The following is a 22663-nucleotide window of genomic DNA, read 5'->3' on the forward strand; positions in this document are numbered from 1 at the left end:
ACATTAAGTTTACTCATTGAAAGACTACACAGACGAAAACAATAGACTCTACCGTGCCTTGGGCGTTGAATTCTATCAATCCCAATATAGTATTTGACCGACAATGGATAGAAACGAATTCTCTGTGCCTAGTGGCCAGTGCTTTTGTTGAGAACCCACACTCTGGATGGTATTTAAAGCAGACACTGCCCCAAGATAATCCTTTCTCTGTCAGAGAAGGACAGATGCATCACTATCTCAGATCATGCACAGCCAAGCCACATAGCCGCAGCCCAGAACGAAACAGCTAGCTTTTGAGAAACAAAGCCGACGTTTGAATAAATAAAAGGTTTTCTACAACTCTAAGTTGCCAGCAGTCTCCTAGTGACTTGAGGGAACAAGGCCTGCTTGTAAACCGACAATGAATGGCAAAGAACAGGAGTTGAAAATTTAGCTTAAGCTTTTGGCTGAAGATTTTGGCGAATCCAAGCTGTAGCAGCAGACTCTACTGGGGGGAGAGCCATCTCCAAACCAGATGCTCTGATCAATGGCTGGTTTTTTAGGGGGAGAGCTGTGCTCTCTGATTTCTGACTGTAAACCTGGTCAGAAAAATCAGTTAAAATTTCACAATGCCCTTGTGAATCAGAGGACGTTTGCACAGGCATGAGCCACAGGAGGCTCCTGCAAGAGGAAGGCCAGGGCAATGCCAGCAGGAACAAAAGACAGCATAGTGTCTACGTTCAGATTATTGGCTGTCCTTTGCCCCAAGAAGAATCTGGCCTTTCTCTGGGGTTTTCTTGATGAAGACAGCACAGCAGAAAACAGCCTTGTGGCTTTTAAGTGGAGACCTTAAAAGAAAACGTGACAGCCTCAATCTGACTGACCCGCTACCATGCTGTAATGAGGTCTAGCTAGGATACCACCTAGACAGCCCCAGACACGGGGGGGGGGGGGAGAGGGAGGGAGGGAGGGAGGGAGGGAGAGAGAGAGAGAGAGAGAGAGAGCCCCAAAGAGGGGACCATGCTGAGAGTCCAACTTTAGCCAAGTTCCAGCTGGATACAGCTGTGTGTGTGACCTCAGCCTATCTGGCCTGAATCGGAACCCCCAGCCCAGTCCAGTCTGTCCACATCCTTGTAATAAATAACAAACTGTGGCCTTGCAGCCCGGAGTTTTAGAGGCACTTGTCATTACACAGTAAATAACAGAAAAGAAAATATTTTCTGAAGCATCTTAGCTAGGTTTTCGTCCTGAGAGATCAGGGTTCCTAACTTACAATCTAAGAAGTGAACGCCAAGGTCCAATGCATCTTTCTTTCTGTGTTAAGTTACCTTTTATTGGCATTCAGAAAAGGGCTCATTATGACGACCTTCACATATACATTGTATTGTACCTTGCTGATGGGAATCCTCCCCACCCCCGGCACTAGATCATCTTTCTAAAGCATATTTAAGACAAAATGTGTACTAGAGCTGGGACAGATTGCATTTCACACAAACCAAGGAAGACAGCTTCCTATGTGGTCTTATACAAACTTACCAGATCCCACTGTCTTGTCTTACAAACCTGAGAGCAGCCATGGGCATTGTCATAGTTAGCAGTCAGGCTAATTACGGTGACACTTCTGTCAAGAGATACAGCCAGTGGAGGTCCTCATCTGGCTGTCCCCCACAGCCTGAGCCTTTCTCAAGAGGACACTCTCTATGACCTGGCCCCATCTGATGACTGAGTGGCTGGAATATTTTGACCTGCGAGGTACATCCTGATGAAAATCCTCTCTCCAGAGCTCCCTTCTGGTTTGTCTGGCCTGCATCTTATTTTTTATTTTGTCCTACCTTCTTACTTCTACTACCATTGATTCCTAGTCCATAATCCCTAAGGTCCTTAACACCTGCTTTTGGAAACCCTACCTGCAGCTTCTGTGTTGTTTTGGGAGGAGGTAAGTGTAGTAGACTGCTGTGAGACAATGGTCTGTATGTACCCTGTCACTTGTATTTTAAATAAACGCTGATTGGCCAGCAACCAGGAAGGAAGTATAGGCGGGACAACCAGGCAAGAAGTAGAAGCAGAGCAATGAGAATTGTGGGAAAAGGGAAGTTTCAGTCTGCTAGTCATCACCCAGACACAGAGAAAGCCAGACACAGAGCAAGCAAGTGACTGCCTTGCTGAAAAAGGTACCGAGCCATGTGGCTAACACAGACAAGAATTATGGGCAAATAACAAGTTATAAAAGTTAATAAGAAGCCTGAGCTACTAGGCCAATCAGAGCATAATTAATGTGTGATTTCCTTGGGACTTAACAACTGCAGGAACCAGGCAGGACAGAAACCTCAGACAACAGCAGACTGCTATATTCTTGTTTCGCGCCCACAACTGTATCAACAAATCAACGAATTGTCCTGGGTCTGGGGAACAGAGACATAGACCCATAGAGTAAGGGCACACCTCTCTACAGAAGGCAATAGAGCTGGGGGAGAGGTGGGAACAAAGTTATTCTTAAACAAAGACTATCACAAAGCCAAGATACATTTCTGGGCACTAATCTCTATTTGGTGATGTAGATAAAGGTATATTTGGTCTAAATGTTTGTCTTTGTTCAATGTTTTTGAAGATTGTCTCACCTTCTCTCAACCAATCAAATGTTCAGGTGGCCTATATTGCTCTTTGCCTACTTTCATCATGTCAGCACAACCGACTGCTTGCTGAAGACCTTTCTGGGGTCAGCTGTCCATAACAATCTCTCACACTGCTTAAAATTATAAAACAGAACAAAAAGATCAACAAATTGTCACCAGGTAAATACAGGCATGGGGCTTTGTTATTCCCTGGATGAGCTCCCCTTGGGGCATTCAAATCCTCAGTTGACTTTTCTCTCCATTTAAAGACCATTCGGTGGCCATCCTCTCCTACTTTTCTGAAATATGTGTGATCACAAAAAAACAAAGTAAAGTTGAAGTTAGTTTTCAAACAGTGCAGCTGGAGTTTTCTGTAGCTATTACTTTCTGTCTCCAGGTTCTGCCCCCTCCCTCCTCCTCCTCCTAAGAAGTGCCCTTGCCTTTAGGGAACGAAGTCATCTCTGTGTACTAGATGTACTGCCAAGTGCTATGGATGCCACCACTGCATAGGCACCCCATGGGCAGGCATGGAGCCTCGAGCCTGCTGACCAGAGTGTTCCAGCCCACTCTGCCTCACCATCCCTAAAGCATTTAAGCTTACTGTGGTGAAGTGGGAAGATCAGATGTGGCGCCTAACATTCCCTACTATGCAGAGTCTTCTGAGCTTTGAACAAGCTTCTCAGGTGATGCTTGTAGTTCCTCATTTACAAATGAAGAAATATATTACCACAGATTACAGAGTAGCAATAAGGACTTCACAGAATCAAGGATAAAGGTGTACATGGCAGGCCACAGCCCAAGGACTCGCTAGTGCAGGAGCATTGTTAACCATCCTTGGCATCTCCCTTGATCCTTGCCACATCCCAAGAGAACAACTGTTCTTACTCTGAGTTTTTCTAATTCCAGGCTGCCTTGTACTCACTAACCACAGGACCTCCAACAGGCCCACTCCAGAGAGTCAAGCTCTGAGCCCCTGTGCTCCTTCCCTTCCTGTCAAAGGGCAGGACATGCTGGAGAAGCCCCTGAGACTGTGGCAGACCACATGTCTGAGGGCTCATTGGGGCAAATGTCCCCCAGGGTCAGGCATAAGCTTGGCAGGTGTTGTACTACAGGGGCTGGAGATTCTTATGACAGCTGAGAGGACAGGCACACTAGCATGCTTCTAAACCTCGTGAGCTTCTAAGGTGACAAGAATACACAGTGAGCAACATCTCTACCAGGCAACCTGTCCTTATGGCTAGGCCATTAAAGCTACATCTCCATCTCTACTTAGAGTCAAGCATCAAGCCGGCAATCCCATACAAGTGGTGAAGTGTATTGTCACAGTAAAGTTCCTACCAGGACACCATTTCCAGAGCCTCCCTGGCCTAAATTCATCCCACTACTGCCATTTTAAAGTTCTCTTACAGCTGTAAATACATCCTTAAAATCATTTAGTGATTTTCAACAAGCAGAGCATATGTCCTTGAACCCCCCCCCAACTAAGTCCCCATGACTCCCTTCTAGTCCTCCCCCAGCTCTCCTCCAAGCTCCAGACAGTGAACACTGTGCTCTGTCCACCTCCGCTCTCTTATCCACGTCCCCACTCGCATTCTCTCTGGTTACTTAGCCAGGTCCAGTGTTTGTGATTTTAGCAATATCCCAGATTCCTAGTTACAGCTCTTCCTAACACAGGATGAGGCTGTCCTCACCACCAACCCAGTTCTACAGCCTTCTTAAAACCCAGTGTTCTGTCCACAGGACATCACCTCAGCCTGGGGTTCAGCCAGTGCTTTATTTATGGCAGGCAAGTCTACATTCTCCATTGTCTTCTGGTCAAGGGCACCACTATGATTCCATCTTTCCGGCAGCAGGCATGAGATAAGAAACCATGGGATTAGAAGCCAGGACTTTTGGAAAGCTATTTCAGCCATGGTAAGAAATGGGGATAAGGGATGAGAAAGAGACTGTGGAGCTTTGAATGAGAATGCCCTTCATGTATATGAGCACCTAGTCCCCAACTGGTGGCACTGTCTGAGGAGGTTTAAGTGATGCAGCCTTGGTGGAGAAAGTATTTTGTTGGGGACAGATGGGCTTTGCGATTAAAAGCCTTGCGCCATTTCCAGTTCACTTTCTCTGCTTCTTACTTCATTTGAAGATATGAGCTCTCAGCTACCTGCTGCCATCACCATGCTGGCTAGTGTTATTTCTTTTATGGTTTATTATAAAATAGAACTCGGGAACAAATATTAAAATCAAACCATAGATAATCTCAAGTGACCAATGGACACACACCACCATCCTTCACTCCCTGGCTGGAAAAGCCTGAGCAACCTTCTGGCCCCGTCTCTTCTTCCTGGGGGCCTCTCTTTCCTGAGTTGGCCAGAGAACTCCATGATTCTTCTGACCAAATGAATGTGAACCCTGCCCTCTCAAACCAACTCCTGACTCCCTTGGACACTGGACCACAACATAGACAAAATTCCCATAACAGCGGGCTATTTGCTTCCACGCCTCCCTGCAATGATGAACCCTTTTGGAACCATAGACCAAATTAACTCTTATGTCTATAGGTCACCATAATTGTGGCGTTCCATCACAGCAATTAAAAACCAACTGATACAGGGATGGCTTAGCTTCTGGGACTCTGTATCTGGACTAGAGTTTCCCTGGACGGTAAAGTCTACATTCCAGTTGTAAAATGCTACTGAACTGAGATAATCCCTCCTGTGAGACCTAAGCGTGCCTCTGGGTACTGATACTGAAAATGTAAAACACAACCAATGACTGGCTGTAATCAGGTAAATTTGATTTATTAATTATATAAAATGTGCACTCACAGAATTCTCTCAGTAAAACCTAATAGAAAATGAAAATAGACAGGAAATAGACAGGTAATCCAAGCTCTTATTTCAGTGTTTACATGGAGAATAATTAGTGTCTATAAATATTTTCAGTAAAGATCCAAAAATGGAAATGATTAAATTATTTTTTTCAAGACATTTAGCTTAATGAAGTTTAAAATAGAAACATGTTCCTCAAGCAGTTCATCAGTGTGGCTAGAATCCTGATGAAATTTTAAAGATTTCTCACCTCGCTCCACTCCCAGCCTTGGGGGCAGGGACCCTTGGGGCTAGGTCTAGTAGTCTAGGCCTATGATCTGGCTACCTGGAAACAGGCCTGAGGGTCACAAGTTTAAGGACAGTCACAGCAATGTAGTGAGACCCTGTCTCAAAATAAAAATAAAAAAGGGCCAGGGGTTTAGTTTAGAGGCACAGCACTTGCCTAGCGCTGAAACAAAGACCAGCAAAGCACCCTTTAGCTGGGACGGTGATTCGATGATGTGAGCACAACATGGCCTGCGCATGGCAGAGTAGTGAAAATCCATGCAAATGACCAACCCCCACATTTGGAAAAGGACTGGAGAGAGCTCAAACACTGCAGCATCTGGTGGCTTTGACTTGGCCATGTTTAAGAACAGCCAATGAAAAGGGACTAAGATTCTGTGATCCAGAGATAACATCAGGAAGAACCCAGGGTAATGCTAGCATAGAGGCTGCCTTGATCTTGGTGGAACCCTATCCTGGGGATTGCGCATCACACATAGTGTATTTTCCTCCCTCCTCCCTTCCCTCCTTGTCTCTTCTTCTCCACTTTCATTTTGACTTCCAACTTCTTTCTTCCATGTGGCAATAGATAGATAGGGAGATAGACAGACAGACAGATAGATGATAGATACATGATAGACAGATAGGTAGATACAAGATAGATAGATAGATAGATAGATAGATAGATAGATAGATAGATAGATAATGTTCCCACAGGCTTGCTTATAGGTCATTCTGATAGCTGCATTTTCTCAACTGTCATTCCCTCTTCCCAGATGACTTTAGATTATATCAAGTCAGAAAAAAAAATACAACAACTTGTGGTAGTTTGAAAGAAAATGGTCCCCAAAAGAAGTGCCACTATTAGGAGGTTTGGCCTTATTGGAGTAGGTATGGTCTTGCTGGAGGAAGTGTATCACTGTGGGGGTGGGCTTTGACGTCTTTACTTGAAGTTTCACTCAGTGTGACAGTCCGTTGATTTCCTGTTGCCTCTGAGTCAAGATGTAACTGGAGTTTGTGCTTTCATTCTCAGCCTCCCAGTCCCAAGTAATCACATAGAAACTTATATTAATTACAAGCTGTTTGGCCTATTAGCCCGGGCTTATTATTAACTAGCTCTTACAACTTAAACTAACCCATTTCTATTATTCTACATCTTACCACAAGGCTTGTGGCTTGTTACCTTACATCTTGCTTCTCCAGCAGCTGCTTCTTTCTCTCCTAACCCTGCCTTCTTTCTCTCTCTATTTCTGCTTGGATTTCCCATCTACCTATATTCTATACTGCCATAGGCCAAAGCAGGCTTCTTATTAACCAGTGGTAATAAAACATATTCACAACATATAAAGGGGTCTCCCACGTTAATGTAGGGCTCTCAGCTCCAACACTACATCTGCCTGCACATTACCATGCTCCAAGATGATAATGGAATGAACCTCTGAAACTGCAAGCAAGCCACCTCAATTAAACATTTTCATCTATAAGAGTTGCTATGATCATGGTGTTTCTTCAGAGCAATGAAAACCCTATCTAAAACACCACTCAGTGACAGCAACAACAAAGATGCCTAGATTAATACCTTGTGGTTCAAACAGTAGAACCTGCTGGAAAACAGCACAGAGGACAACTTGAAAGGTGTTAAACAGAACAAAACACAAAGCACCTCAAAGAAGCAGCAAAATAGTTAATGTGTGACTCCTCATCACCAGGGTGCAGGAGAGGACAAACATCACAGCCTCAGGAGCTCAGGGAAAACAATTAATTATCCCATCGCATGAGACATGGATTTCACAATGTTTACAGTCAAAACCAGCCTCCTATTGTATGCCACACAACCACCCAATCAACAGCAGTCTCCCATTGCATGCCACACAACCACCCAATCAACAGCGGCCTCCCACTGCATGCCACACAACCACCCAATCAACAGCGGCCTCCCATTGCATGCCACACAACCACCCAATCAACAGCGGCCTCCCATTGCATGCCACACAACCACCCAATCAACAGCGGCCTCCCATTGCATGCCACACAACCACCCAATCAACAGCGGCCTCCCATTGCATGCCACACAACCACCCAATCAAAGGCAGCCCCCATTGCACTAGACATGGCCTTGCTAATCAAAGGTAAGATAACAGCACTTAAAAGACAAAAATAGAGAACATGCTGTCAGCATGCACTTCTAAAATAAATGCTAAAGAGATTTCCCCCCCCCCGGGGGGGGGGACAAGAAATGCACTAAACATGATGGCAGCTGGCAGGTTAAACATGTAGTGAATTCTCAGTGAGTGCTGGTTGGTTCAAAGGTGTAAATAATGCCTGTTTAAACCACATACAGGATTGTTTTATTAATAGCAAAAAAACAGCAGAGTAGGTAAAGGCTAAAATAATCTGAGGTTTTCACAATTGTCTGGAAAACAGTAAAATTCTTATGTATATTAGCATTAAGTAAGTCTAGCATTCATATTAACTAGTACTATTATAAGACAATCTCAAAAGAATGATAGTTCACAGATTAATTAGTGGAGATAATAAAATGGCATAAAACTCTAAGGAGTTAAAACTACAACAGAACAAAAATATAGACCCAACGGAATAAATAGAAAACATGTAATGAGACAGTAGGACCTAAAAACAGAAATCAGTAATTAAATTAAATGCAAATGTATAACTCCAAATCTAGAATATTGTCAGAAAGCACACACAAAAAATAAAAGCCATTATACTGTGCAAAAGAAACATATATTAAATATGACACTATAAAATGACAGACAGGGGAATGCTGAGAAAAAAAAGGCATCTCCCATGAATACTTCCAAAAGAAACTTGGTACAGTTACACTACTATCAATCAAGTTGACTTTAAGATGAGATGCATCACTACAGGAGCATAGTTCATAAGAAAGAAAAAATTAGTGCCAGGAATACATAGAAAGGATTCTATGGCTATATGCAGTGAACAGCACTAGGTAAACAGAAAAATAGAACAATCTTCAATCATAGTGGGAGATTTTAACAGATCTCTATTGTCAGCTATGTGGTAAGAAGGGGTAGGGGGAAAGACAGAGAGGCAGATAGAAACGAGAGACTGAGACAGAGAGGAGAGAGAGCAGAGAGAGAGGCAGAGACAGAGAAAGGAGAGATAGAGAAATAGAGACAGAGGGAGAGAGAAAGAGAGAGAGAGACAGAGAGAGAGACAGAGAGAGAAAGCTGTTTTACCGAGCTATATAGCCCATGAAGCACAATGACCTTGAGGGTAAGATACCCCAAGGATGTGAGAGTGGGTTTCTCTTGGGTTAACCAGCAGCCATCTAATTGGACTTAAAGCCCACTCAACAAGAGAAGATTTGTGCCTAATTTTATAAACTTAGCCAAGTACCTAAGGATGGTGAGGTCATAGACCATAAAGAACCCGCAACTGCCAGTTCTCTAAGGTATCATAGTTACCAACTATGTTCTAAATATCTTTCCTTATATCCACAGAGAAGTGTATCCTCAACCCCTCATCGAAGAAGCTTCTTTGTGTAGCAGACAGAGAAATCACAGAAATCCATACCTGATCAAATACAGAGAACAACTGACACTGGAGTGCCCATGGATGACACAACCCCTACACCTAAAGTTCAGGGAACACTGTAGAAGAGGGCATGGAAAGATTGTAGGCACCAGAGGGCCAGAGCATCTACTTCCAGACAGTGTCTTCTATATAAGACAGAGAGTTACACCCATGAAATTAACAATATGGTCACCTAAACAAGACTCACACAATGATAATACTAGTTGACATTCCAACAGAGATAGAGGAAATCTCACAAGGCTCCAATCCTGATGAAAGGCTACACAATTCATGGCTGATGAGAGAGGGTAAATGAGTCTCCTTCAGGGATGAGCCCTCCGTTAGGTTATCCAGTTTCATGTGGTCAGCCTTACATATATATATATACAGATAAGCAATACTAAGTGGACTCAGCTATAATTGTATATACATATGTGTGCACGTGCATGTATACCAATAATAATTGAAGAAAAAGAGGACATAAATTTGAGAGGGAGTTGAGGGATGCAGGAGTTGTGTGGGAAGGGTGGAAGTGATGTAAATTCTCAAAATAATAAGCATAAAAATGGTTTTTTAAAAGAGCTTGATTGACATAAAAAGCATTACAACTAACAATTGAAGAGTGTAATTGCTTTAAAAGTATACAGGGAATGTTAGCCAAAAATAACCACTTCAAGGGCCAGAAAGTAAATTTCAAATGGTTGAAATTATAAGGGATATGTGGGCTTTTAAACCACAAAGCTACAATAAAGTATATTCCCTTCAGTTTATAATAAATGCAAGAATGGAAGAATCAAAACGATTTAAAATTAAACATTACACTTTAAAATAACACACTGTCCAAAGGGGATAAAATACGATGGAAATTATGAATGCTTTAGTTCAATATAATGAATTTTGTGTACCTTTAAAACCAAGATTAACATACATGTAACATACATTGAGTGCACACATAAAGTGAAAACAAAAGCTTTGTCTTCTAAACCTCTGTCTTAAAGATTTAAAAAAGACAGTAAATAACTCACAATAAAGATAACATGGTAAAAGTGCAAATAATAAAATAAAAATAACAAAAACACATGGAGAAATCAACAATGGCAAAAGTGTTTGGTACTTGAAATCAGTAATAACTTAGTTGTGGCTCAGGCAAGAGAAAAATAAGTTACTAATATTTTAAGAACACCAAGCTCTTAAGAGGAATTAAATTAAGGTTACAGGAGCCTATAAATTCTAAATGTTAGATGAAACTGACGAGCTTGTGGAAAAGCTAAAGCCTATAATAATGTTTTCTTAGAAACAGAAAAAGTTGATTAACCTCCCCTTACAGAAATGCGATCTGCGATTTGAAGCCTTCTCTTAAGGAAACTTTCAGGCAAGATGGCCTTGGTCATGCAAGTCCCTAACACTGACCACAGGAGAAAGAGAAGATGCTTACGTGTTATGAAGTCCACAAAGGACTGTTTCAAAACTCAAAGAGAAAAGAAAATGAGGGAAAAGGAAATTCCAAGAGTAACGCTTAAGCCCTGAGTAGAGCTCACTCCGCAGGGTCAGCTAGGGAGAGAGCTTGTTCTAGCTAGCTCTCTACATCCCTTATAAAGACAGGTTCAGAGACAGTGGGCATCTGCATTGAGTTTTCCTCCAATAATTGCCCAAATTCCCTTTGACTTCCAAACAGACTGGGATTTTCTCGTTAATGATTTGCCACTCTAAACTTTTCCAGTGTCTCATTATGTCTTCAGCAATGCTTAGACTTCTGTCTGCCTTGACATCAGTGATCTCTACCTTGATAATGGGGCCCTCTCTTCTCTGTTTAAGAGGAGGCTGGAGGAAACACATCTTGGCCGTTTTCCTTAGTAGTTTTTGTGCTTTGTGTTTAATCCTACCAATCCAGTCCCACGACCTATGTGCCCCAGCTGTTTGCATACCTGGTAGAATTTATCCACTTGTCGCACATAACCAGCCACATCATTATCAGATTTGAAGATCTTCCAAACCTTTCTTTGTGCCTTTTTGTATTCCTTTGATCCCTTCCAGTTCATGGCCATCAAGGAGCGCTCTGTCAAGGCGGCTGCCACGATGATATCCAGTTGGCCATTGTAGAGCAGAACCTGAAATGAAGTTCAGTCCTAAGCAAGTAGGAATTCAGAAGGAAAAACAAGGAGCAAACTCAGGGACAGAGGGTGAACCTGCATCAGACAGGGGAACCTGAGATTTGCAGCCAATGTCCCAAGAGGCTAGGCTAGCAGATCTGAGGCTCACTGCCTTCCAGGTCACCACACACACCAACAACCTGAAAGAAAATCTGCTCCTGTCTCAGCCAATGTATCCTTTCAAGCTTAGTTCATCATAGTGAACAGACATCTGAGTCCCAAAAGATAAGCAAAGAGGCTTTCCCGGACTCTGTACAACGTTGGTCTCTTCAGTCTTCAATTTGACCTGAATGGAGACCTTTGGTTGATCCTCAAATTGGATTTCACGGTGTATGTTATTTCTACCTTGATGATGCTACCTTCTTAAAAGGTTTAAGCAAATCTAAAAACCAAGTATGTATGTATGTGTGTGTGTGTGTGTGTGTGTGTGTGTGTGTGTTCATTATGTAGGCATGAACAACTCACTTGGCTGACTAGCAAGAGTATATCTTTTAATCGAACCAAGGAATACTACACTTTGCATTTTGTTCTGCTTGGTCCTCCTGTGTCATTTGTAGCAACCACAGCATCCTCAAACAGAAAGATAAACATCTGTTGAGCCTGTGCCACTCCCAAGGCTTCTTGGCTTTACTGTGATGGCCACTCGTTCACAGAGAAGAGCATCCTCCCATTCCAGAACACTCTGTTCCCTCCTACATAAATGGATACCACAGAACCTTCATCTGGTGATGGATGGAGACAGAGACAGAGACCCACACTGGAGCACTGGACTGAGCTCCCAAGGTCCCGATGAGGAGCAGAAGGAGGGAGAACATGAGCAAAGAAGTCGGGACCACGAGGGGAGCACCCACCAACTGAGACAGTGGAGCTGATCTATTGGGAGCTCACCAAGGCCAGCTGAACTGTGACTGAAAAAGCATGGGATAAAACTGGACTCTCTGAGCATGGCGAACAATGAGGGCTGATGAGAACCCAAGGACAATGGCACGGGGTTTTGAACCTATGTAATGTGCTGGCTTTGTGGGAGCCTAGCCAGTTTGGATGTTCACCTTCCTAGAAATGGACGGAGGGGGGTGGACCTAGGACTTACCACAGGGCAGGGAAATCTGACTGCTCTTTGGGCTGGAGAGGGAGGGGGAGAGGAGTGGGGGTAGGGGGAGAAGGGTGGGAGGAGGGGGAGAAGGGTGGGAGGAGGGGGAGGGAAAGGGGAGGCTGGGAGGAGGAGGAAATTTGTTTTTTTTTTTTCTTTTCTCAATTAAAAAAAAATGGATACCACAGAGAATGCTGAGCTGGCTTCCCTTCTCCCCACACAGCTCACAGTTCACATGTCAAGGGTTTAGAGATATGGATACTTTCTGTTCCCAGTAACCCTATTTGTCAAATGAACTCTAGGAAAAGAAAGAAAAAAAAAACACATTTAACTATGCTTGTTGAGACTCATGATAACCAAGAACTCAAAACCCAACATCTTATAGCTCGTGTATAGTTAAGGGTACCATGATATATGAATTCTATGGGATGGTGTAAAATCACTTAAGTATTTGTTTGAATCATGAAATGAAATGGGATGTGCTTATCTTAAAATTGAAATATGAAGGCTGAAAGTCAAACATAAGCCATATTACAATTATCTTACTCAATATATCTACCTGAGCCACTTCCTCCTTTGTTTTCTGTCTTTCTGAGATTGTTCACACGGTGCTAACATGATCATAATTCTCACAAACCATTGCCACTCTCCCCAATCAAGAGGCTTTGCTAGACTCTTCTCAACCTTTGGTTTACTTCCGAGGCTCTGCTTTGGTCTGAGTTAAAACCTTTGGTTCAAACTTCAGACTCGATAACAGGTGTTTGCTGCATCTGTTTCCATCTCTGCACAGCTTCCTGAAAGGCTTAAATAGCATTAAAAAACCAGGACTTTGACCCACTCCCAGTCTTCGAACAGAGGTGGGACGGGAATCAGGCTAAGATGAAAGAGTCCTGCGCCTCCACCACAGATACACTCAGCCTTTCATGTCCCTCAGCCCCCGTTGCCAACCCCTCTCCTACACAGGAACCCAAATGAAAAAGACCTTGATAGATTTAAGGCCATTTTTAAAGATTTGACTCAACTGAGCAATAAAATGTTTGCATTGTTTATACAAAACACAGCCTCAAAGGCTTCTAGTCCTTACGGTCTGTGCAATGCCTTGTACAGCTGTTTGAGCCAAATGTATGGAAACAATTACACGTGATGGGTACCAGTGAACAAGGCTCAAACGCTGCGCCATTCTACGGTGGCCTCATTATGGCTGATTAACAGAGATAATCACGTACAAAGTAATTCTCCTTCCATAGTTCAGTGGAAAGATACAGATTAATTAGCAGTTCCCCAGGCTGTCTGTTCTTCTGGGCTGTTCATGCCCATGCTATGAACTATCTTATCCCAGATGTGTCCCTGGAAGCTACCTTTTTATCTTCACCATACCTTAGAAAACAGCATAAGATTGTTTACTTGGTTTTTTTTTTCATTCTTAAGGGACCATGACAAAAGTCATAGCTTACAGGTTTGTCTGCAAGTATTGCAGCATGCACGTGCTGATCTGAACTGAGACACATCCCACCTCTGAGCTGCTTCCCTCATCAGTCCAAACTTCACGAACAAGAACACCAACACTCCACAGAGGCGGAGCGGCGGCGTGGCCAGACGCACAGAGGCGGAGCGGCGGCGCGGCCAGCCGCTGGCAGCGGCCAAACGCGGCAGAGCAACAATGCATACAGGAAGAAGCTTTCGGGGACCAGCACAGTGGCAGACCCAAGCAGCGGGGACAGGCGTGCAATAAGGAGAGCAGATCGCCCTACTACAATTGAATCAAAGAGGTAGGCCTTTGGTTGGCCAGGTCACTGGCACAAGGGGAGCCTAGTCCTGTCCTGAAGAGCCTTCGGAGGGGTGAGAGGGTTCTTGGCCTGCAGCAGGAACCACGAAAGAGAGTGAGGGCATTTTGTAAGCGGAGCCCTTGACCAGCAGGGAAACCTGATCCGGTTTCTAAAGGACCCATTGGATAGGATCAATAGGAGGAGATGGGCAGGCGCCAAGGCAAGAACTCACCCAATAATCCGAAAAACAACATGAAAACATCAGAACCCAATGATCTTACAGCAGAAGTATTTGAACAACCTAACACAGAAGAAGTGGAAAAAATCGACTTTATGAAGATAATAGAGTCCCTTAAACAACATGTAAAAAATGCCCTTATAGAAATGGATGAGAAGTATAACAAAAAGTTTGAAGAAATGAGTAAATACGTACATGATACCCTGGGAAACCAAGAAAAAACCATCAAACAGGTAATGGAAACAGTTCAAGAATTGAAAACTGAAATGAAGGCAAAGAAGAAAATACAAACTGAGGACCAGCTGGATATGGAAAATCTAGGCCAACGAGCAGAGTCTACAGAAATAAGCATAATCAATAGAATACAAGAGCTAGAAGAAAGACTCTCAGATGCTGAGGACACCATAGAGAAAATAAACGAACAGATCAAAGAAAACAGCAAAGCCAACAAATTCTCAACACAAAACATTCAGGAACTATGGGACACAATAAAAAAACCAAACCTAAGAATAATAGGAATAGAAGAAGGAGAAGAGTCACAGCTCAAAGGCCCAGAAAATATTTTCAACAAAATTATGGAAGAAAACTTTCCCAACTTAAAGAAAGATATTCATTTAAATATTCAAGAAGCATACAGAACACCAAACAGACTGGATCAAAGAAAAACATCTCCTCGCCATATAATAATCAAAACACAAAATATACAGGTTAAAGAAAGAATATTAAGAGCTGCAAAAGAAAAAGGGCAAGTAACTTATAAAGGTAAACCGATCAGACTTACACCTCACTTCTCGATGGAAACTATGAAAGCCAGAAGGTCCTGGATAGAGGTTCTGCAGAAGCTAAGAGACCATGGATGCAAACCCAAACTACTATACCCAGCCAAGCTATTGTTCATTATCAATGGAGAAAACAAGACATTCCAGGATAAGAACAAATTTAAACAATACGTAGCCACAAATCCAGCCCTACAGAAAGTAATAGAAGGAAAATCGCAACCCAAGGAATCCAACACTGCCAACACTGCCTACAATAACCCAGGCATCTAATGACCCTTCACGAGCACATCTCAAAGAAGGGAGACACACAATCTCTACTACCAAAAGCAATAAGAATAACCGGAGTAAACAACCACTGGTCATTAATATCACTTAATATTAATGGGCTCAATTCACCTATAAAAAGGCACAGGCTAAAAGATTGGATACGAAAACAGGATCCAACATTCTGCTGTTTGCAAGAAGCACATCTCAACCACAAAGACAGGCACCTACTCAGAGTAAAGGGTTGGGAAAAGGTGTTTCAAGCAAATGGTCCTAAGAAAAAAGCAGGTGTGGCCATACTAATTTCTAACAAAACTGACTTCAAACTAAAATCAATCAGAAGAGACCAAGACAGTCACTTTATACTCATAACAGGAACAATTCATCAGGAGGACGTCTCAATCCTGAATATATACGCCCCCAATATAAAAGCACCTACTTATGTAAAAGAAATATTACTAGAACTCAAGGCAGACATCAAACCACACACACTAGTAGTAGGAGACTTCAACACACCTCTCTCTCCAAGGGACAGGTCAATCAGACAGAAACCTAATAGAGAATTAAGAGAATTATTGGAGGTAATGAAGCAAATGGACTTAACAGACATCTATAGAACATTCCACCCAAATAGGAAAGAATATACCTTCTTCTCTGCAGCTCATGGAACCTTCTCAAAAATTGACCACATACTCGGAAACAAAGGAAACCTCCACAGATACAAAAAAAATATCAGTGTCCACCTGTGTCTTATCAGATCATCACGGATTAAAGTTAGAAGGCAACAACCACGCTGCCCCCAAAAAACCGACAAACTCATGGAAACTGAACAGTCAACTACTGAACCACACCTGGGTCAAGGAAGAAATCAAGAAAGAAATTAAAGTCTTCCTTGAATTTAATGAAAATAAAGGGACAACATACTCAAACCTATGGGACACAATGAAAGCAGTGCTAAGAGAAAAGTTCATAGCACTAAGTGCCCACTTAAAGAAAACGGAGAATGCATACATTGGGGACTTAAAAACACACCTGAAAGCTCTAGAAAAAAAAGAAGCAGACGCGCCCAGGAGAAGTAGAAGACTGGAAATAATAAAACTGAGGGCTGAAATCAACAAAATAGAAACCCAGAAAACAGTCCAAAGAATCAATGAAACAAAAAGCTGGTTCTTGGAGAAAATCAACAAGATCGACAAACCCCTATCCAAACTAATTAAACGACAGAGAGAGAACACGCAAATAAATAAGATCAGAAATGAAAAGGGGGACATAACCACAGACACAGAGGAAATTCAGAGAATCATTAGATCTTACTACAAAAGCCTGTATGCCACAAAACTGGAAAATACAAAAGAAATGGACATTTTTTTTAAATAAGTATCATATACCAAAGCTAAACCAAGACCAGGTGAATGATCTAAATAGACCGGTTTCTCGCGAAGAATTAGAAATGGTTATCAAAAATCTCCCTTCGAAAAAAAGCCCAGGACCAGATGGTTTCAATGCAGAATTCTACCAGAACTTCCAAGAAGAACTAATACCTATACTCCTTAATGTATTTCACAATATAGAATCAGAAGAGTCATTGCCAAATTCCTTTTATGAAGCTACAGTTACCCTGATACCAAAACCACAAAAAGACCCAACCAAGAAAGAGAATTACAGACCGATCTCACTCATGAACATCGACGCAAAAATTTTCAATAAAATACTGGCAAACCGAATCCAAGAACACATAAGAAAAATTATCCATTATGATCAAGTAGGCTTCATCCCAGAGATGCAGGGCTGGTTCAACATACGCAAATCTATCAATGTAATCCACCATATAAATAAACTGAAAGAAAAAGACCATATGATCATTTCACTAGATGCTGAAAAAGCATTCGACAAAATTCAACACCCCTTTATGATAAAGGTCTTGGAGAGAATAGGGATACAAGGGTCCTACCTAAATATAATAAAAGCTATTTACAGCAAGCCAACAGCTAACATTAAATTAAACGGAGAAAAACTCAAAGCCATCCCACTAAAATCAGGAACACGACAAGGATGTCCACTCTCTCCATACCTCTTCAATATAGTGCTTGAAATTCTAGCAATAGCAATAAGACAACATAAGGAGATCAAGGGGATTCGTATTGGAAAGGAAGAAGTTAAGCTTTCGTTATTTGCAGATGATATGATAGTGTACATAAGCGACCCCAAAAATTCTACCAAAGAACTCCTACAGCTGATAAACAGCTTTAGTAACGTGGCAGGATACAAGATCAACTCCAAAAAATCAGTTGCCTTCCTATACACCAAGGATAAGGAAGCAGAGAGGGAAATCAGAGAAGCATCACCTTTCACGATAGCCACAAATAGCATAAAATACCTTGGGGTAACCCTGACCAAGGAAGTGAAAGATCTACTTGACAAGAACTATAAGTCTTTGAAGAAAGAAATTGAAGAAGACACCAGAAAATGGAAAGACCTCCCTTGCTCTTGGATTGGGAGGATCAACATAGTAAAAATGGCAATTCTACCAAAAGCAATCTATAGATTCAATGCAATCCCCATCAAAATCCCATCAAAATTCTTCACAGATCTGGAGAAGACAATAATCAACTTTATATGGAAAAACAAAAAACCCAGGATAGCCAAAACAATCTTATACAATAAAGGATTGTCTGGAGGCATTACCATCCCTGACTTCAAACTCTATTACAGAGCTACAGTATTGAAAACAGGTTGGTATTGGCATAAAAACAGAGAAGTCGACCAATGGAATCGAATAGAAGACCCTGACATTAACCCACAAACCTATGAACACCTGATCTTCGATAAAGGAGCTAAAAGTATACAATGGAAAAAAGAGAGCATCTTCAACAAATGGTGCTGGCAAAACTGGATGTCAATCTGTAGAAGAATGAAAATAGATCCATATCTATCACCATGCACAAAACTCAAATCCAAATGGATTAAAGACCTCAATATCAGTCCGAACACACTGAACCTGATAGAAGAGAAAGTGGGAAGTACTCTACAGCACATGGGCACAGGAGACCACTTCCTATGTATAACCCCAGCAGCACAGACACTAAGGGCATCATTGAATAAATGGGACTTCCTGAGGCTGAGAAGCTTCTGTAAAGCAAAGGACACTGTCACTAAGACAAAAAGACAACCCACTGACTGGGAGAAGATCTTCACCAACCCTGCAACTGACAAAGGTTTGATCTCCAAAATATATAAAGAACTCAAGAAACTAGACCGTAAAAGGCTAATCAACCCAATTATAAAATGGGGCACTGATCTGAACAGAGAATTCTCAACAGAAGAACTTCAAATGGCCAAAAGACACTTAAGGTCATGCTCAACTTCCTTAGCGATCAGGGAAATGCAAATCAAGACAACTTTAAGATACCACCTTACACCTGTCAGAATGGCTAAAATAAAAAACACCAATGATAGCCTTTGCTGGAGAGGTTGTGGAGAAAGGGGTACACTCACCCATTGCTGGTGGGAATGCAAACTGGTGCAACCACTCTGGAAAGCAGTGTTTCGGTTTCTCAGGAAATTCGGGATCAACCTACCCCTGGATCCAGCAATACCACTCTTGGGAATATACCCAAGAGAGGCCCTATCATACAACAAAAGTATATGCTCAACTATGTTCATGGCAGCATTGTTTGTAATAGCCAGAACCTGGAAACAACCTAGATGCCCTTCAACGGAAGAATGGATGAAGAAAGTATGGAATATATACATATTAGAGTATTACTCAGCAGTAAAAAACAAGGACTTCTTGAATTTTGCATACAAATGGATGGAAATAGAAAACACTATCCTGAGTGAGGTAAGCCAGACCCAAAAAGAGGAACATGGGATGTACTCACTCATATTTGGTTTCTAGCCATAAATAAAGGACATTGAGCCTATAATTCATGTTCCTAGAGAAGCTAAATAAGGTGAATCCAAAGACAAACACATAGGCATCCTCAGGAATATTAACCTTCATCAGGCGATGAAAGGAGACAGAGACAGAGACCCACACGGGAGCACCGGACAGAAATCTCAAGGTCCAAATCAGGAGCAGAAGGAGACGGAGCACGAGCAAGGAACTCAGGACCGCGAGGGGTGCACCCACACACTAAGACAATGGGGATGTTCTATTGGGATCTCACCAAGGCCAGCTGGCCTAGGTCTGAAAAAGCATGGGATAAATCCGGACTAGCTGAACATAGCGGACAATGAGGAATACTGAGAATTCAAGAACAATTGCAGTGGGTTTTTGATCCTACTGCACGTACTGGCTTTGTGGGAGCCTAGGCAGTTTGAATGCTCACCTTACGAGACCTGGATAGAGGTGGGCAGTCCTTGGGCTTCCCACAGGTCAGGGAACCCTGATTGCTCTTCGAGCAGATGAGGGGGGGGGGACTTGATCGGGGGAGGGGGAGGGAAATGGGAAGCGGTTGTGGGGACGAGGCAGAAATCCTTAATAAATAAATAAATTTAAAAAAAAAAGAAAATCCCCCCCCCAAAAAAAAGAACACCAACACTCTAGGACAAGGTAGCAAGGGCCAAGATGCCCAATCTTGACATAGAAGACCCACTTTGGGGGTCAATGAATAGCTTCCCTTTTCAAAGCAAGGCACACACTTTTAATTTCTAAAAGGCAGACAAATCAAATCACAAAATAACAGCAAAAGAGAAATTAAATAAATGGTTATGACCCTCGTGGTTGCCAACTTGGCTTTTTGCTAAAGCAGACTTCTGCATGTTCCTATGAGGATGGGTTTAGAGACAACTGGCATCTAGGTGAGTGAGCTGAGTGAGTCAGGAGACACCTGCCCTGAATGGGAATGGTACCCTCTAACAGGTTGGGTGTCCAGATGGAACAAAGAGTCAGCAATGGCAGAAGCCTGCAAGCTGCACGCTCCATCTTCTTCAGCAGATGCTGTATGTTACTGCCACTTCTCCAGGTTTGCAATGCACACCAGTCACTGCCTGGAGTTAGCAGGGGTGGCTTCTTGGTCTTTATCAGGCGACCTCAAGACCAATGAGTAGGTAAAAGACCCCAGGGTGCAGCACCCGTGAGCTGAGAACCCAGGCGCATGGAGTCTGGAAATCATGCATCTGTGCCATTTTCTCGCATCCAGAGAGACACAGAGATCTCAGGGCCCGGCCTGACCCCACACTCCTGCAGACAATGAAAGATATGCACATGTACACAGGGCCTGGCTTTTCCCAGACAGGTCAGGGGGGATCTAAGTCCATCTGTCCTAGACCGAGGAGTTCCCAGGACCACGATTTTCAGAGCTAAGAGCAGGAGAGTCACACGAGCCTTCCCACCTGTGTGAAGGTAATTAAAGCCACAAAGTCTAGAGTCAAAGAGAAGAGAGAGAAGTGGCATTTAGCTACATTTCCAGGTCAACAGTGCATCAAATTGAACAAGAAGCAAGGGAAGACAGTTGGAGCTGTTTTCCAGAAATGAACCAGGCAGTGCCCGGAGCACCCCAACTCCGGTTCCCCAAAGTCTATGAAGCCAACAAGAAGCACAAGCATTCTTGTGACATTTTCCTTCCCTCTCTGGAGGACTGGCTGGTTAGCTCAGTAAAACTGATTGTTATGCTACGAGATGGGAAAGTGCTTGGTTTTGTTTGATTGTTTGGTTGGTTTTTTTGTTTGTTTGTTTGTTTTTTCAAGACTTAGTTTCTCTGTAGCTGTGGAGCCTGTCCTGGAACAAGCTCTTGTAGGCCAGGCTGGCCTTGAACTCACAGAGATCCACCTGCCTCTTCCTCCTGAGTGCTGGGATTAAAGGCGTGTGCCAGCACCACCCAGCAGAAAATGCTTGTTGAATAAAAAAAAAAAAATCAAAAATTGCACTCTACTTGTTTATCCTCTATAACTGCCGTATTTTTAAACCATGCGCAAGCTTTCAACTTGTGTAAAGAATGAGGAAGTGTGCCACAGTTTCAAGGCGGCCAGAGGATGCTTGACTTATTGCATAGTCTGATTGGGGTCGAGTTTTTAGGTCACGTGGTTACAGTGCTGCCATAATGGAAAACTGTGTTACAGGCAGGACACTAAGAGCAAATGGAGTGCCTCAGTTTGACAAAGGCTGTGACTGGGTAAAGAGCCTGCAAACCTCCAAATGCTACCAGTCCCGTCTCTCACAGCAACCAGATAGAACAGCTTTTGGTTCTTAGATCATCTTAAACCTCATTCCAAAACTGAAGCATTTATGAGCAAGGCATCAGGAGATCAGGAGAACAATCATCTTTTCATTGTTGATAAAAAGCAGAGGGTGGGCCGGGGAGGTGACTCAGCTGGTAGACTGTCTTGTCACCAGATCTGAATTTAACCCTTGGAACCCACATGTGGAGAGAACTGACTTCATTTTAATGCTCTTTTATTCTATCCACATGTGTCCTGTGGCACAATCATCCATGCGTAACAGATGGACACATCCATGAACACATACGTAAATGGAAAAACAACACACAGGAAAAGTGTTTTCCTCTGTACCCCGAAGTGCGTTCCTCTCCACACGGCTTTATTCTTACCCACCTTCCCGAGGCAGGGCTAGGTAAATGGCCACTGTGTTGTTAAGGAAGTCATGAGTGTATGAGGTCCTGAGTGACTTCTGGATTCCAGACTTTCAAAGTCCTACCTATATCTCCTTCAGAAAGCAACTTAGACACTCCAAAACAGAAAGCACTTGTTCCCAAGACTAAGAGATCAGTATCTCCAAAGCCCCTGGAAACTGTAGGTGGGTGAGTGTGGACCCAGTTCGTGTTTCCAGAACAACGTCGGGCAGTTTGTCCATCTCTGCTGAGGTATCTCTCTCAATCATTTCTCTCTTTGTGTGGGCAAGAATGCAGGGGAGGAGGAATTATTCACAGAGGGTGACAGAGTCTAATAGGGCTGGCCTTCTTTGTTTTTTTTTACTATAATTTTGGTTTTAGTATATATTCATTATAGAAATTCTAGGTTTCAGTATGACATTTCTGTACAAGTGTATAGTGAGCTCCGTTCACATTTACCCTGACATCACTCTCTCGTCCATCACCCCCTTTCCTACTTTTTCTCCCTATTTCACTTTGATGCCGTCAGGGAGGGGGCGCATATGTGCATGTGTGCGTGTGTAAACTTA

General features: G+C 42.8%; 1 protein-coding gene across 2 annotated transcripts in view; it reads right to left on the reverse strand.

Moving 5' to 3' along the window:
* Nucleotides 1-22663, reverse strand: part of Cpvl (carboxypeptidase vitellogenic like) — a 108991-nt gene that overhangs the window by 13548 nt on the left and 72780 nt on the right. For both annotated transcript variants that reach the window (XM_041640359.1, XM_041640358.1), the window contains one exon: nt 11161-11343. In XM_041640359.1, coding sequence (XP_041496293.1) covers nt 11161-11343 — 183 coding nt within the window. The remainder of the gene's footprint in view (nt 1-11160; nt 11344-22663) is intronic.

The sequence above is a fragment of the Microtus oregoni genome, unplaced genomic scaffold (assembly GCF_018167655.1).
Source record: "Microtus oregoni isolate MIOR12 unplaced genomic scaffold, Mior012 000062F_ref0000492, whole genome shotgun sequence".
In the NCBI taxonomy this organism is placed as follows: Eukaryota; Metazoa; Chordata; class Mammalia; order Rodentia; family Cricetidae; genus Microtus; species Microtus oregoni.